Source organism: Phyllobates terribilis, unplaced genomic scaffold, assembly GCF_046119375.1.
Source record: "Phyllobates terribilis strain yellow unplaced genomic scaffold, ASM4611937v1 Scaffold_2__4_contigs__length_985480577, whole genome shotgun sequence".
NCBI lineage: Eukaryota > Metazoa > Chordata > Amphibia > Anura > Dendrobatidae > Phyllobates > Phyllobates terribilis.
This window is the reverse complement of record NW_027362762.1, coordinates 188,534,163-188,551,296: the sequence shown is the minus strand read 5'-3', so window position 1 is coordinate 188,551,296 and position 17,134 is coordinate 188,534,163. Positions and strand designations below refer to the sequence as shown.

Sequence of the window (17,134 nt, the reverse complement as noted above, 5' to 3'; positions counted from 1 at the left end):
TTTTCCATATATTAACAGTTTAATAAGCATACAAAATAAGCACAGCTATATCTGATACAACATCTTACAAAAACCACACAACACAAATTATCTTGAAATTTTTGGCCAATATTACATAGCAGCAATGCAGAGAAGATGCACATCTCAATTATCAAGTACAATCATTCTGTCTCCAATGGTCACTATGCTGGTGAAGCATTGGAAGTAAGGCCGAAAACAACATGATAAAAAAGAACATGACCTATTTGTCTCATCTCAGTAGATTTCATGTAAAAATGCACTTGTGCTCTTTGTTTGTAGGACCTTATTCACATCACATTAATTGCTTCTGTTTGATGTATAGTAGTGGCCAAAAGTTTTGAGATTGGCACAAATCAGATGTTTCTATAATTACTGAAGTACGATTATAAGAATTTCATAAGTTTTCACACTTTTTAAGACTTAATATTTACAGATTTGACCCTTATTTTTCAAGACTTCTTCCCTTCACTCTGGCAGCTGGATATCAGCATCTGGGCGAAATCCTGATTGATGACTGCCCATTCTTACCAAATCAGTGCTTGGAGTTTATCAGAAATTCAGTATTTTTGTTTGTCCATCTGGTTTTTGAGGATTGACCACAGGTTTGCAATGGACTTGAGAACTGGGGAGTTTCCTGGCCATTGACCCAAAATTTCAATGTTTTCTTCACCGAGAGTTCTCACTTTTGCCTTGTGTCATGATGTTCCATCATGCTGGAAATAGCATTGCCCATCATCAGATTTCTCCTGGATTGTTGGGAGAAGTTGCTCTTGGAGACTGTTTAGATGAAATGCTTATAATTGTACCTCAATAACCATAGAAACATCTGACTAAAAGATTTAAAAATTGCCTCTTCAGAGAGGAATGGAACTCTATAGCGCCACCTGTTGAAAGCAGCGATCCTATAAATCACTATCGACCATTTAACGAGCCTTACAATATGACTTAGGATAAAAAAAAGATCTAAAAACACTGAAGCAGCAAACTTTGTGAAAAGCAAGATTTGTGTCTGTCTCAAAACTTTTGGCCATGACCATATACGCTGGGAATAATACTGACCGAGTCCACTGATGCAGGGGCAGACATACCATTAGTGCATCCTGTGAAGCTATACAGGGGTCAAATAGGTCAAGGGCCCATTGTCATTTCAAAAGCAGTTTCCTGTTATGACTTAGTTTGCACGCAAGAACTAATACATTTCATAACGCACAACTACTGGAGAATTGATAGAGAGAAATGATTAGGTGCTTTATGATGAGCTATGGGAGAAGCGGGGGCCCCTATACAGTGCTTGCACAGGGGACCTCAATTGTCTGAGTCCACCCCTGCTCTGCCCTATCCCACGGTATACCTATCCCATAGCCCACAGGATCCCATTGTAAAACAACATTCACTTGTGAAGTTTTGTTTTTTTTCACTTTATACCGACGTATAGAACAGTGCAGCCTACAGAACTATTAAATACATTCTATGCTCTAATAGAAACCAAAAAGATGTCCTTGTCCTCCATCAGGTTAATGGAACCCTATAGACACACTGGCTTGCAATACTGTACCCTGGAGTAAGATGGGCCTCTTGATGAATTTGATGCATCTTTCAGCTGTTCTGCATCACAAAAATTTGCTTAATTCTGGGGCTAATGTACATTTCTGTCTTAATCTCGCCATTTTTTTTCATGAATTTGTCGGCCAGGCCAAGACTTGCATAAAAACTGTACAATTTCTGGGGGTTTTATAAAACTAAGAGATGCACTAAAATTTCAACAAGTGTTGCGTTTCAAGCTGTTTTATGCCAAAAGAAAGGCAAAAACTGCTTGATGATTAGTGGGCATAATGTGTAAGCAGAGGCTATCAATGTGATGTCAACAAATCTTACGGCCTCATTTACATTCCAGAATAGGAAAGGGGTTTCTCATTTTTTCAAGCCAAAACCATAATGGTTTTTGGGCTGTGGCCTAAAAATAATGAATTTATACAGGCTCATGGTATATGAAAGTAATAGATCCTTAATCTAGCACTAGGCAGCAGTGTGATTGGGAATCCCTGCTCATATAACAGTATAATGTATAATTTACATATGCAATCACTTCTGTTTCTCTGAAATGATATGTCTGATTTTTACCTCTAGTGCAAATAAAACTTTATATACAATTAAGGGACTTGCTCCACAACAAAATATTACATTTCTCTATTCTCGGCTCCTGAGTGCAGATATTGCTGTTATGTACTTGTAATTGTGCCCCATGGTGTTGTTTTTAACCCATTTACCTAATGAATTCAATCTATCTGAAAAAATCAGATAATTCCTAATGACTGGTCTCCACAACAGCAAGAATCACTCGACCGGTGTGGTAAGTCTAAGTTACTGGAATCATGTCTACTGGGATTGGACACATTTGTTGGAGACGGAATCCAACTAGTATTAAAGGACACTATGAAAGCAATATCTATTCTAGACAGAACCATTTTAAAGGAACTCTCTTGGTAAGATCAATTTCCCAAGCTGCATGTATGGCTTTGAAAGCTAAAACCATGACACTTTTATATCTTCTATCTGCTACTGCATTCCTGAGAAATCAATGTTTTAAGTCATATGCAAATTAGGTGTTAAGAGCTTTAAGTATGACAAAGCACTTCCCAAGCCTCTGCCCCTGAGGTTGTTTCCCCGCCTAGCACCGGCCTCTTTATTGTTTGATAGCTAACTGTCTGATTTCTTTGCCTAGCTCCTGACGTGACACAGACATTTAGCAATCAACCAAGCTAAAAAGGCTGGTGCTTAGTGGGAAAACATGCAAATTTGGCATTAAGCTCTGTAGGTGGGACAGGGCACTTCCCAAGCCTCTGCCCCTGAGGTTGTTTCACCCCCAGCACCAGCCTCTTTACCTTGTTTGGTAACTCACTGTCTTATTTCCTTGCCTGGTGCCTTATGTCATGCAGATAGTGAGCTATCAACCAAGCTAAAGAGGTTAGAGCTAGGTTAAGAAACAACTTCAGGAGGCTGAGGCTCTGCCACGCCCAGAGCACTTAACTCCTTATTTGCATGTTAATTAAAATGCTGATTTCTCGGGAATGCAGGAACAGGTAAGAAATATAGAGGTGGGGATGGATTTAGCTTTCAAAGATCTGCATGCCCGCATATGTGGCTTGGGGAGGATTGATTTTACTGCCAGATTCCAAATAACACTTGTTTGTTAAATCACAAAACAAAGCTAAAGAAAAGTAAAATGCAATTGTTATCAACCCCTCTAAGGTTCAGCAGACTGCAGTGGCATATGTTTTATTAAATGGAACATAGTGTCTTCTAAGCCACAGCGGTAGTGTGAACATAGCTTAAAAGGGAACCTGTCACTCAATTCATGCTGCCCAAACTGCAGACAGCATGGATCAGAGTCTGGCTGCACGATTGTAGCCAGGTATGTTTTTCTCTGAAATGCTCTGTTCTTTTAGATGAAGGGTAGTTTGAAAAGTCTTCAGGAAACCATAGATAGAGGCGAGACTTGTCAAGTGCTGACCCCAGCCGGCTTGTTCCCTTCTCTGCTGCAGGTGATTGACAGTTCTTTGCCTATATACACAAATGAGAGAGACCTGTCAATCAAGTAGAGCGGCGCAGGAAGATGCCGCCTGAGGGCTTCGCCGGACTAGTCACGTCTCTTCCTATAATCCCTGGCAGGCTCTTCAAACTGTGTGTTTCTCTGAAAGCTCAAGTGTTTCAGAGAAAAAAAATACTGGCTGCAATCATAAAGCATGAATCGAGTGACAGGTTTCTATTGGGAGAAGCTGGATAAGACTAGTTGACATGTGACCGCAACTATGCAAATCGCATACATGCCGTCATGTGAGTGTCCACTTGCACAAGGAATACATGGGAATAGTGACATTGTGCACATCGGACACGGTCACGATTCAGCAGTCTGCAGACTTGCACCTATTAGACAATTGTTATATATCCTGCTGATTTGCTATAAATATCCCAAATGGGTTAATCGTTTTATTTTTTAAGTACAAAAATGTACATAATCCTGGACAACAACTTTAGGGGAATCTGTCATAATAACAGACTTAATTAATTTAGAAATGGATACCTTAATTGAAACAAGCTAGTCAATGCTACTATCTGCAGAGCATTGCCCAAGCGCATGGGGTGCCAAAAAATAACTATATGTAAATGGTTCTTACTTTTCATTTGAACCACCGATATAATAACACAATAATCAAGCTGACCATACACATTAGATAGCTGTGAGCTGAACTATCATCTTCCTGACCGCTGTCTCGCCCAAACCCCCCATACACAGGAATACTCGGCTTGCCTGGGCGTTCCTGTGTTTTCTATTACAAAGGTGCTGCCAAAATCATCTGGCAGCTGCCTATCTCCCCACCAAACAAAAATATCAGACAACTGAACTCCAACCACCCAATCCTTATGTCCCCAAATGTTTGCCTTATCCCACTAAAATCAATAGGTTCAGTTACCTTTTATCTAATGTGTATGGGGGGCCTTTAGTGGGAACGGGGTTATAGAAAGCCTGTTCCCTCTAAGCCTATTAGTCACAAGGGCCTTGACTTATGCATGTAGAGCCCACTATTACCCTATCCTACTTGTCTTCATAGTTTTCCTATGTTAACGTGGCCTGTAACCATAATGGATTTTCCCTAATCAATATATACCTAAAATGAATGTGATGATATAGTTATGATCATTTCTTGCACTTTGAGCTAAACATATCATAAATACAAATCTCTCTTCTAGTACATCCTGAGGTTTTTTTTTTTGCAATGTATAGGTGCAGGTAAGCCCCTTTTTTACCTATTATAGGGGTCTATCATACAGCCCACAGAGTTTGCTTGTTGAGGGATTCGGACATTGTGCTATAGGACTTCGCTGATCCTTGTATGAAAGGTTGAATTCACTGGGTTGTGTAACCAAATGTAAAGTTCTCAAGGTTTGTAATGAAGATCAGCTACACCATACTCTCCAAATTCTCCAAAGAAATATGTTCCTCTGAGCTGTCTGCCCCCATCTGTCTCTTCACATAGGTTTCTTGATATTCAGTCAATAATTTTACCACATCATGTCTCTCAAACCTTATGGCATCTTGTAGAGGGATATTTCCCCACCTAAAGAGAATAGAGAATCATTTTATACCACCTATTAATTACCATACATATCATTCAAGAGAATTGTACCCTAAATGGTAATTGTGAGATTAATACTCTTCACATATCTTTTCTTATATTTGTTTCTGGAGTAGATAGTTGATAACCTCCATAGATGTTATTGCAGGCCTCACATAGGGTTGTCATAGATCTAGAAAGTTATCTAGCCATAGCCATACAGGATATCAGTATACTGATTTACCACTCAGAAGTTAGGAAACTCCCTAAAGTCAAAACTTCAAGATGTTGAGTGCCGATGCAAAAACTATAAGGCTATGTTCCCACGATGAGCTTTTGGTGAGTTTTTGATGTTGCAGATTTTCTGCACCTATTAAGTAAAAAATTCACCAAAAACTCATTGTGGGAACGTAGCTTAAGAGTCCCCTATCACACATCATATTTTGGTACTGCTGCCTTTTTAAGGGTCACAAGGCTTTCTTTTTGCCCCCCTAAGGTTATGTGCGCACGATCAGTATTTGCTTTCAGAAATTTCTGCAGCTTTTCTGCAAGGTTCTGCACCTCTTGGCAGCAAAAACGTTGCGGAAATTCCTCAGCGTTTTTATGCATTTTTGATGCGTTTTTGCCATGCGTTTTTTACAATGCATTGTATAGGATGCAAAAAGAATGGACTTGCTGCTTCTTTTAATGCACATGAAATTCTTTAAGGAAAAATCCTGATCATGTGCATCATCTTGTAAAATGTCATAGAAAATGCTGGGATAAGGTTTTTGGGGCCAATTCCATGCGGATTTACTGCATAAAAAACACACCATGTGCACATAGCCTTAGGCTCTAGGGCCTGGGCATGACTTCAATTTCTGATTCCCCTATAGATATGCCTCTGTGTGGGAGAATTATAGATTTAGGTTTGTAGCAGCTTTACATAGAGGCCATACTTGTGCTAATTTGAGGATCAACCGCTATTTTTTTTTCTACAACTCCAATTCTAAAAAAGTTGGGACAATGTATAAATTGTCAAAAAACCAAGAATGCAATGATTTGGAAATCTCTTATAACCATATCTTATTCGTAACAAAACATAGGACACAGATCAGAAGGTGAAAGTTGGACATTTTTCCATTTTATTTGGAAAAATGACTCATTTAAAAATTGTTAGCAGCAATACATCTCAAAAAAACTTGGGACAGAGGATTGTCTACCATTGTGTATCATCCCCTCGTCTGTAGATGTCTGGGAAGTGAGGACACTGATTGCTGGAGTTTTGCGAGAGGAATGTTGTCCCATTCTTGTCTGGTGCAGGATTCTCTCTACTCAACAGTCCTGGCTCTTCTTTGATGGATTTTACAATTGATAATGCGCTAGATGTTTTCTGTTAGTGAAAGGTCTGGACTGCAGGCGGCAAGTTCATCACTCAAACTCTTCTTCTGTACAGCCATGCTGGAGTGATGGATGCAGTAATTGGTTTAGTATTTGTCTTGCTAGAACATGCAAGGCCTTTTCTGAAATAGACATTGTCTGGATGGGAGCAGATGTTGTTTCAAAGCCTCTACATAATACTCAGCACTGATAGGGCCTTTCAAGATGTGTAAGCCGCTAATGTCATAGGCACTAATGCAACCCCAAACCATCAGAGATGCAGAAACTGTGCGCTGATAAGTTGAATGGTCCCTCTCCTCTTGAGTCCGCAGAACACGGCGTCCGTGGTTTCCATAAAGAATTTAAAATTTTAATTTAACTGACGACAGAACAGTTTTTCTTTTTGCCTCAGTCCATCAACTGAATGTTGGCCCAGAGAAAACGACCGCTTTTCTGGATTATGTTGATATAGGGCGTCTTCTTTGCATGATAGAACTTTAACTTGCATTTCTGGATTGTATAGCGAACTGTGTTCATAGACAATTGTTAGAACCCTCCTGTTTGTTTTTTCCATCTTGTGTTTTGCGGTCACAAGACCATCTGCCTTTATATTCCAGCTCCGCCCTTTTGGCTGTGCTGGACTTCAGTGTTTGACTGTTTCTCTAGCCAGGTGCTTCTGTGCCTTTCTCTGTCAGTTCGTTTGGTCCTTCTAGGACCTCTAGTACTTTTTTGTCTGTTCGTCTTTTTGTGTTCTGCAACAACTTCTCTGTTTAGGAGGTGTCCCATTTTTGTCCCATTCCTTAGTTCTTTTAGGGACCCCTCCCCTTATGCTATAGGTCTTCGTTCAGACTAGCCTAGGACTAAGGCGGGTCTGTTTGCTAGGAACAGGCAGCCCGCTACATCGTAGGGATTCAGTTTAGTTTTACTGTAGGGACAGTTTTCCCTTATCTTTCCTTAGTACATGTTGCAGATCATAACAATGATTTCTGCATGTATTCCTGAGCCCATGCTGTGATTTGCGTGACAAAATAATTTCTGTCTTTAATGTAATTTTTAATCTCTGAATCTTTTGATGATATTATGTACTGTTGATGGTGATACAATTGAGGAACATTTTTCTGAAATTGTTTTAAAATCTTTAGATGCAGTTGTTCACAGATTACTAAATCTCTGACCATCTTTTCTTCTGAGAGACTCTGCCTCTCTAGCATGCTTTTTTTATACAGTAATGTGACTTAACTGAAAATTGACCCTCCAGCTGATTTTCATTAGTACTAATGTATTAGTGAGGAAGGGTGTAACCTTCCCCTGGGACTGAAGTAGTTAGAATTACATATCCCCATAGTTAGGCACTCTCTGAACTGCTATTAGGTCAAGTTATGAGGTTAATTTCAGTGGCACAGTCAGTGGAGTAAGGGGGAAACGTAGTGACAGGGATAGACATTGGGCATGTCTAGAGGTTAGATATAATTCCTTGTGGGGCTGCAGTACTTTTTATCAGCCACAAGATGCCACTGCTGGGCACAGCTGTCAGTCAGAGGCAAGGCAGTTGCTAAGCAGACGGCTTAGTGGGTGGAGCCTCTGGGTGTGCTAAAAATAGCTGCAGCCCTTATTTTTTGTCAGCTGAAGCCCTGTCAGGGATGTCACAGGAACGCTTAGTACATCCATGGAAATTGGCTGCTAGGGTAGACGGGGGCTCTCTATCCTCAGACAGTGAATGCGTAGTGTGAATATCTCCTCACGCAGGAGTCCCATAAGCTGGCAGGAGAAACTCAACGGAGGTATTGAGGACCCGGGGCACTTCTAGTTTGCAGGTAGCAGAGGAAAATAGGACTCCAGGATAAGCCGTGAGGGAGATAAAGGATCTGGGCACACTGTTGCTGGTGAGGAAACGTCTCTTAGGCTAAGGAATAGAAACAGAGAGATGCTTCACCTAAAGAGGGCACCAGCGCTGAAGATGTTTTTAGCACCAGTATGGGAGACAAGAACCTGTTGGGCCTTATCCAATCTACCAGACTGTAAATATTGTAATTACTCCTTTCCTCCAAGTAAAATTCCAGTTATGGTTAATAACTTTGTGTCCTCTGAAATTATTACTGCCCTGGTCCCAGAAGAGTAATGTCTGCAGACAGCCGCGACTGGATGGTGTGAAGTAAGTGAAGAATGTCACATGCACAGCCACACATCAGAGGGAGGACACGAATTGTCTCTAAGGTGCCAAAGCGAACAGGGGCCACAACTCGCCCACAACTACCTCGCTGGGGCACCTTACACTACTTCCAGACTTTAGTTAACCCTGTCCCAAATTTTTGGCGATGTGTTGTTGCCATCAATTTCTAAATGGCTTATTTTTTTCAAATAAAATGGAAAAATGTGTAACTTTCACCATCTGATCTGTGTTCTATGTTCTATTGAGAATAAAATATGGCTATAAGAGATTTCCAAATCATTGTATTCTTTACATTTTACACAGCGTCCCAACTTTTTTGGAATTGCATTTATAATTTTTTATTTCTTTATTAGAGCATATCTGTATGATGTAGGCTTTGACCATACAATTATGGTCCTAGTTTTATTTTCTATACATCACTCCAGTAATACTTTAAAAATATTTTAGATGTATGTATATCTATCTATATAATTGTCTTATCCCGTCTGTCTGTCTGTCTGTCTGTCCAGGAAATCCCACGTCGCTGATTGGTCCGGCCGCGGCCAATCACCGACGCGGCATTTCACAAAAAGATGGCGGCCGTTAGCGGCTGATCTGCCACACGGAGGTGAGCGGCGATGCAGCCGGGAGATGAAGCCGGCTGCTCGCAGCATACGTCCCCCGACCGGAGGCGCCGCTGACCCCCATGCGGCTACTGTCGGGAGATCAGCGGCTACGGCCGCTTATCTCCGGATGGTAAAAGTGACGCCCCTCCCCTCCTCTACTCTCTCCTCCCCTCCTCTCCTCCCCTCCTGTCCCTACCCTCGCTTGCTCAGGACCCCGGCACCCGGCGCCATACTTACCCCTCCCCTCCCCTCTCCTCCTCTCCCCTCCCCTCCTCTCCCCTCCCCTCCCCTCTCCTCCCCCCCCCCCCCACTCGCTCAGGACCCCGGCACCCAGCGCCATACTTACCCCTCCCCGTGCCTGCGCAGCAGTTCCTGTGTCTTCCGCTGCTGCTGTGTGACGTGTCAGGTCAGAGAGCGCGGTGACGTCTTTACACCGAGCTCTCTCCTGACCGGTCACAGCAGGAACATGCGGGCTACGCTGGAGTCCAGAGGAGCAGCTGACAAGTGAGGTGAGTATTGGATTTTTTTTTTTTTTTATTGTATGGGGCCATAGGGCATTAAATGGTGGGGTGGGGAAGTGTGACATCGTGGAGGGGCCATTATAATTGAAGGGGGATGTGACATCCTCCATGGGGCACTATGGGGGAGATGTGACATCCTGCATGGGGTATTATATAGGGGGAATGTGACATCCTGCATGGGGCATTATAAGGGAGGGGGGATGTCACATCCTGCATGGGGCACTATGGGGGGGGGTGTGACATCCTGCATGGGGTATTATAAGGGAGGGGGGGGGGATGTCACATCCAGCATGGGGCATTATAACGGACGGGGGATGTGACATTCTGCATGGCGCATTATGTGGGGGGGGGGGGAGAGTCACATCCTGCATGGGGCATATTCTAGAATACCCGATGCATTAGAATCGGGCAACCATCTAGTATATATATATATATATATATATATATATATATATATATTTACCACTCACTCTCTTTTAACTATGATTCTGTTAGCTCTCACTTTTTCCTCTATAGTCCTTCACTTTCTAATAACCCCTCAAATCCCTACACCTAGTAAGAAACTCTTCATCTCTCCCTCTATCCTCCCAATTCACCTCACCTCCTCCTCCGAATTATTCCTCAACATTCAATCCTGGATCTCCAAACACAGACACTCACCTCATGCTCTCTCCTGTTCCCACCTGCTAACACTTTCTCTGCTCCTCCTCACTGCTGGAGATATCTCTCCAAATCCTGGTCCTCCTCGCCATATCCCCACAGTCACTTCAACCTCCTATCCACGACCTTCCTCAAACTGTCGCAACCCTTCTAACCTCATACCCATCCAACTAATACCCGCCTCCTCAGCTATACTAACAGGAGCTCTATGGAACGCTCGCTCTGTCTGCAACAAACTTTCCTTCACCCACGATCTTTTCATTACAAACAAACTCTCCTTCCTCGCCATCACCGAAACCTGGCTCACCCCCTCTGACACGGCCTCCCCAGCTGCCCTTTCATATGGCGGATTCCACCTTTCCCACACCTCCCGCCCCAATGGCAAACATGGTGGAGGCGTAGGTTTCCTCCTATCAGAACTCTGCGCTTTCACCAAAATCCCACTGCCACCCTCCGTTACACTCCCCTCTTTTGAGGTGCACTGTGTGCGCATCTATTCCCCCTCCAACCTCCAACTGGCCGTCGTTTACCGACCCCCAGGGCAAGCCACCACCTTCTTAGACCATTTCACCACCTGGCTGCTTCACTTCCTTTCCACTGACATCCCCACTATCATAATGGGTGACTTCAACATCCCCATTGACACTTCCCACTCGTCTGTCTCTAAGCTCCTATCCCTCACTTCCTCCTTTGGACTCACTCAATGGTCTTCCACACCCACCCACAAAGATGGCCACACACTGGACCTCATCTTCACCCGCCTCTGTTCCCTATCTAACCTCTCTAACTCACCACTCCCTCTCTCTGACCATAACCTCCTCACATTCTCTACCCTCTCCTCTCCGGGTGCACAATCCCCACTCCACAAACTCACACACCCTCGCAGAAATCTCAAACACCTTGACCTACACTCTCTCTCTGAATCCCTCCTTCCTCTCACAGACATAAATTCCTTACACGATGCAGACGTTGCTGCTGCTTCATATAACACCATAATAGCTTCAGCTCTAGACTCGATCGCCCCTCTCACACACACCACACCTCGCACATTCAACAGGCAACCCTGGCACACTAAACTTACCAAAGAACTGCGCCGGGCCTCCAGGGTTGCGGAGCGGAGATGGAAAAGGTCTCACTCCATCGAGCACTTCATCGCATTCAAGCAATCCCTCACTAATTTCAAGTCCGCACTCACTACAGCAAAAGAAACCTACTTCTCATCTCTCATATCCTCCCTATCTCACAACCCTAAACAGCTATTTAACACTTTCAACTCTCTCCTTCGTCCCCCAGCACCTCCTCCCTCTTCTCTCATCTCAGCCGACGACTTTGCCTCATTCTTCAAACAGAAGATTGACACCATCAGACAAAACTTTGGCCTAAAGTCCACACAACCCCTCCTCATATCTACTCAACCCTCCTCCTCCAAACCCCACTTCTCCACCATTACAGAAGGTCAAGTCTCCTCTTTACTCTCCAAATCACACCTCACCACCTGCGAACTTGACCCAATCCCATCCCACCTCATCACTAACCTCACCACAGTCTTCATCTCAACCCTAACCCACCTCTTCAATCTATCACTAACAACCGGAGTCTTCCCCTCATGTTTCAAACATGCCGCAATCACACCCATCCTCAAAAAGCCCTCCCTCGACCCTTCCTCTCTGACTAACTACCGCCCCATATCACTCCTCCCCTTTGCCTCAAAACTTCTAGAACAACATGTCCACCTTGAACTGTCCTCCCACCTCTCCTCCTGCTCCCTCTTCGACCGTCTACAATCTGGCTTCCGACCGCATCACTCGACTGAAACTGCCCTGACCAAAGTCACCAACGACCTACTAAATGCCAAATCCAAGCAACACTACTCCATCCTCCTCCTTCTGGACCTGTCATCTGCCTTTGACACAGTGGACCATTCCCTCTTACTCCAGATTCTCTCATCTCTTGGCATCACGGACTTGGCTCTATCTTGGATCTCCTCATACTTAACAGACAGGACATTCAGCGTCTCCCACTCACGCACCACCTCCTCATCTCGCCCCCTTTCTGTCGGTGTCCCCCAAGGTTCAGTTCTAGGACCTCTGCTCTTCTCCATCTACACCTTCGGCCTGGGACAGCTCATAGAGTCTCACGGCTTTCAGTATCACCTCTATGCTGACGACACACAGATCTACCTCTCTGGACCCGATATCTCCTCCCTACTAACCAGAATCCCACAATGTCTGTCCGCCATCTCATCCTTCTTCTCCGACAGATTTCTAAAACTCAACATGGATAAAACAGAGTTCATCATCTTTCCACCCTCTCATTCACATCCCCCATCCGACCTATCCATCAACGTCAATGGCTGTTCACTCTCCCCAGTCCCACAAGCTCGCTGCCTTGGGGTAACCCTGGACTCTGATCTCTCCTTCAAGCCACATATCCAAGCCCTTTCCACCTCCTGCCGACTCCAACTCAAAAACATCTCCCGGATCCGTGCATTCCTAAACCATGAATCTGCAAAAACACTAGTGCATGCCCTCATCATATCCCGCCTCGACTACTGCAACCTCCTGCTCCGTGGCCTCCCTTCCAACACTCTTGCACCTCTCCAATCTATCCTAAACTCTGCTGCTCGACTAATCCACCTGTCCCCCCGCTATTCCCCGGCCTCTCCTCTCTGTCAATCCCTTCACTGGCTCCCCATTGCCCAGAGAATTCAGTTCAAAACCCTAACCATGGCATACAAAGCCATCCACAACCTGTCTCCCCCATACATCTGTGACCTAGTCTCCCGGTACTTACCTGCACGCAACCTCCGATCCTCACAAGATCTCCTTCTCTACTCCCCTCTTATCTCCTCCTCCCACAATCGTATACAAGATTTCTCCCGTGCTTCCCCCCTACTCTGGAACTCTCTACCCCAACATATCAGACTCTCGCCGACCGTGGAAACCTTCAAAAGGAACCTGAAGACCCACCTCTTCCGACAAGCCTACAACCTGCAGTAAACACCACTGCACGACCAGCTCTACCCTCACCTAATGTATTGTCACCCATCCCTTCTAGACTGTGAGCCCTCGCGGGCAGGGTCCTCGCTCCTCCTGTACCAGTCGCTGACTCGATTTGTTAAGATTATGTAAATGCTTTTGTTATGTATATCCCTATCACATGTAAAGCGCCATGGAATAAATGGCGCTATAATAATAATAAATAATAATATATATATATATATATATATATATATATATATATATATACACATATATATATATATATACACATATATATATACACATATATACATACACATATATACATACACATATATACATATATATATATATATATATATATATATATATATATATATATATATATATATATATATACACACACACACATACATACACAGTACAGACCAAAAGTTTGGACACACCTTCTCATTTAAAGATTTCTCTGTATTTTCATGACTATGAAAATTGTACATTCACACTGAAGGCATCAAAACTATGAATTAACACATGTGGAATTATATACTTAACAAAAAAGTGTGAAACAACTGAAAATATGTCTTATATTCTAGGTTCTTCAAAGTAGCCACCTTTTGCTGTGATGACTGCTTTGCACACTCTTGGCATTCTCTTGATGAGCTTCAAGAGGTAGTCACCGGAAATGGTTTTCACTTCACAGGTGTGCCCTGTCAGGTTTAATAAGTGGGATTTCATGCCTTATAAATGGGGTTGGGACCATCAGTTGTGTTGTGCAGAAGTCAGGTGGATACACAGCTGATAGTCCTACTGAATAGACTGTTAGAATTTGTATTATGGCAAGAAAAAAGCAGCTAAGTAAAGGAAAATGAGTGGCCATCATTACTTTAAGAAATGAAGGTCAGTCAGTCCGAAAAATTGGGCAAACTTTGAAAGTGTCCCCAAGAGCAGTTGCAAAAACCATCAAGCGCTGCAAAGAAACTGGCTCACATGAGGACCGCCCCAGGAAAGGAAGACCAGGAGTCACCTCTGCTTCTGAGGATAAGTTTATCCGAGTCATCAGCCTCAGAAATCGCAGGTTAACAGCAGCTCAGATTAGAGACCAGGTCAATGCCACACAGAGTTCTAGCAGCAGACACATCTCTTCAACAACTGTTAAGAGGAGACTTTGTGCAGCAGGCCTTCATGGTAAAATAGCTGCTAGGAAACCACTGCTAAGGACAGGCAACAAGCAGAAGAGACTTGTTTGGGCTAAAGAACACAAAGAATGGACATTAGACCAGTGGAAATCTGTCCTTTGGTCTGATGAGTACAAATTTGAGATCTTTGGTTCCAACCACCGTGTCTTTGTGCGACGCAGAAAAGGTGACCGGATGGACTCTACATGCCTGGTTCCCACTGTGAAGCATGGAGGAGGAGGTATGATGGTGTGGGGGTAATTTGCTGGTGACACTGTTGGGGATTTATTCAAAATTGAAGGCATACTGAACCAGCATGGCTACCACAGCATCTTGCAACGGCATGCTATTCCATCCGGTTTGCGTTTAGTTGGACCATCATTTGTTTTTCAACAGGACAATGACCCCAAACACACCTCCAGGCTGTGTAAGGGCTATTTGACCAAGAGGGAGAGTGATGGGGTGCTACGCCAGATGACCTGGCCTTCACAGTCACCACACATGAACCCAATCGAGATGGTTTGGGGTGAGCTGGACCGCAGAGTGAAGGCAAAAGGGCCAAAAAGTGCTAAGCATCTCTGGGAACTCCTTGAAGATTGTTGGAAGACCATTTCCAGTAACTACTTCTTGAAGCACATCAAGAGAATGCCAAGAGTGTGCAAAGCAGTCATCAAGGCAAAAGGTGGCTACTTTGAAGAACCTAGAACATAAGACATATTTTCAGTTGTTTCACACTTTTTTGTTAAGTATATAATTCCACATGTGTTAATTCATCGTTTTGATGCCTTCAGTGTGAATGTACAATTTTCATAGTCATGAAAATACAGAAAAATCTTTAAATGAGAAGGTGTGTCCAAACTTTTGGTCCGTACTGTGTATATATATATATATATATATATATATATATATATATATATATATATATATATATATATATATATATATATATATACACACACACACATACATCTAAAATATTTTTAAAGTATTACTGGAGTGATGCATAGAAAATAAAACTACTGTACATACATACTGTATATATATCACATTTACTCAGATTTCCAGACACCGTACCTGTCCTCTGCAAATGGGTTAACTTTACAACCTTCTATGAGGAATTTGACCACATCCACATGTCCTGTCAGAGTTAAAATAAAGTATTAAAAAATGAAGAAAATTTGTTTTTGTAATGTGAGCTTAATTTAAAATAATCTGATTACAAACCTTCTGCTGCGGCAACATGCAGAGCGGTCCTGGAGTCATAATCTTTTTGCTCCATGTCCATAGCAGAAAGTGCAAATCTGGAAAACAGAGAAAACTTATTGGCTGTTATATGTAAAGATAAACTCGTTTTAAGATATAATGCAGAAAAGTGAATGTGTAATGTAATAAGCAGGTGGGGAAGCGCAGTTTTACCCGGGCTGATTTTAGTGGCTGTAAATATTATGTAGGTTGCATTCAGTATAAGGATTTGTTCACATCCATCACAGGTAGCATAAAAAAATGCTGAATAACAAAATACTCTATTTTGCCTTGTAAAATGGTGAATGTCAATGACAGAAACCTGATGGACCCTATTAATGTCATGTAAGCGCACGCCGCTTGATTAATTAGTCACAGCTGTTAACTGGTGTGCGCCGTCGGCAAAAATGTACTCCAGTCAAAGTTACTAAAGTGTCTACAACTGGAGTACACTAGAGTGATGTCATTTTCCATTAATTCCACTGGAGGGCTTAACGACGCCCCGTTCTGCCTATTTAGGTATACCTAGCCGAGACTGGCGTGTAAACGGTAAAAGTTACAACTTTTGATTTATGCAAAAATATTTTGACTTTTTAAGGTGTTTTACGTCCAGAATTCTGGTGTGAACACCTTAATGAAATTGTTTTTTTTGCAGGGGTGTCACAAAAGTGGCATTATGTTTTTTTTTGTTGGGGGGGCAGAGAAGCTATCAGGGGATACCTTTATTTTTTAAGAGGGCATCAATATGTTCTAAAGGGGACACTCAGAAGACATTATTACTGGATTCGGGTGTGTAATAATTGCCTTATTTATTTATTTATAATTATAATTATATAGTGTCATCATATTCCATGGTGCTTTCCAGGTATTGTCTATGCTGTCCCCATTGGGGCTCACAATCTAGATTCCCTATCAGTATGTCTTTGGATTGTGGGGGGAAACCGGAGAACCTGGAGGAAACCCATACAAACACGGGGAGAACATACAAGCTCCTTGCAGATGTTGTCCTTGGTGGGATTTGAACCCAGGACCCCAGCGCTGCAAGGCTGCAATGCTAACCACTGAGCCACCGTTCTGCCCAACCTCGACTTTTTGTGGTTTCTCCTGATGAAGAAGTTATCAATACTTCAAAACGCGTTGAGAATAAAACCATTATCAATTTATTATACCCTGGATTCTTTGGATATCTTTAACCAGCATCGTGGCACATCCGCGTCTCCTACAACTCATTTCTACACTGGACCCCCAACCTGCGGAGCAGCAGCAGCTGGTTCTATATCTTGTGC

The 17,134-nt window shown here is 43.0% G+C and overlaps 1 protein-coding gene across 1 annotated transcript in view; it reads right to left on the bottom strand.

The window, feature by feature from the left end:
- Positions 1-17,134, bottom strand: part of GLS2 (glutaminase 2) — a 114,884-nt gene continuing 97,750 nt past the window's right edge. Inside the window, exons 16-18 of the mRNA XM_073663637.1 lie at positions 15,831-15,907; positions 15,681-15,744; positions 1-5,138 (exon numbers count right to left, since the gene is read on the bottom strand). Coding sequence (XP_073519738.1) covers positions 4,982-5,138; positions 15,681-15,744; positions 15,831-15,907 — 298 coding nt within the window. The 3' untranslated portion in view covers positions 1-4,981. The remainder of the gene's footprint in view (positions 5,139-15,680; positions 15,745-15,830; positions 15,908-17,134) is intronic.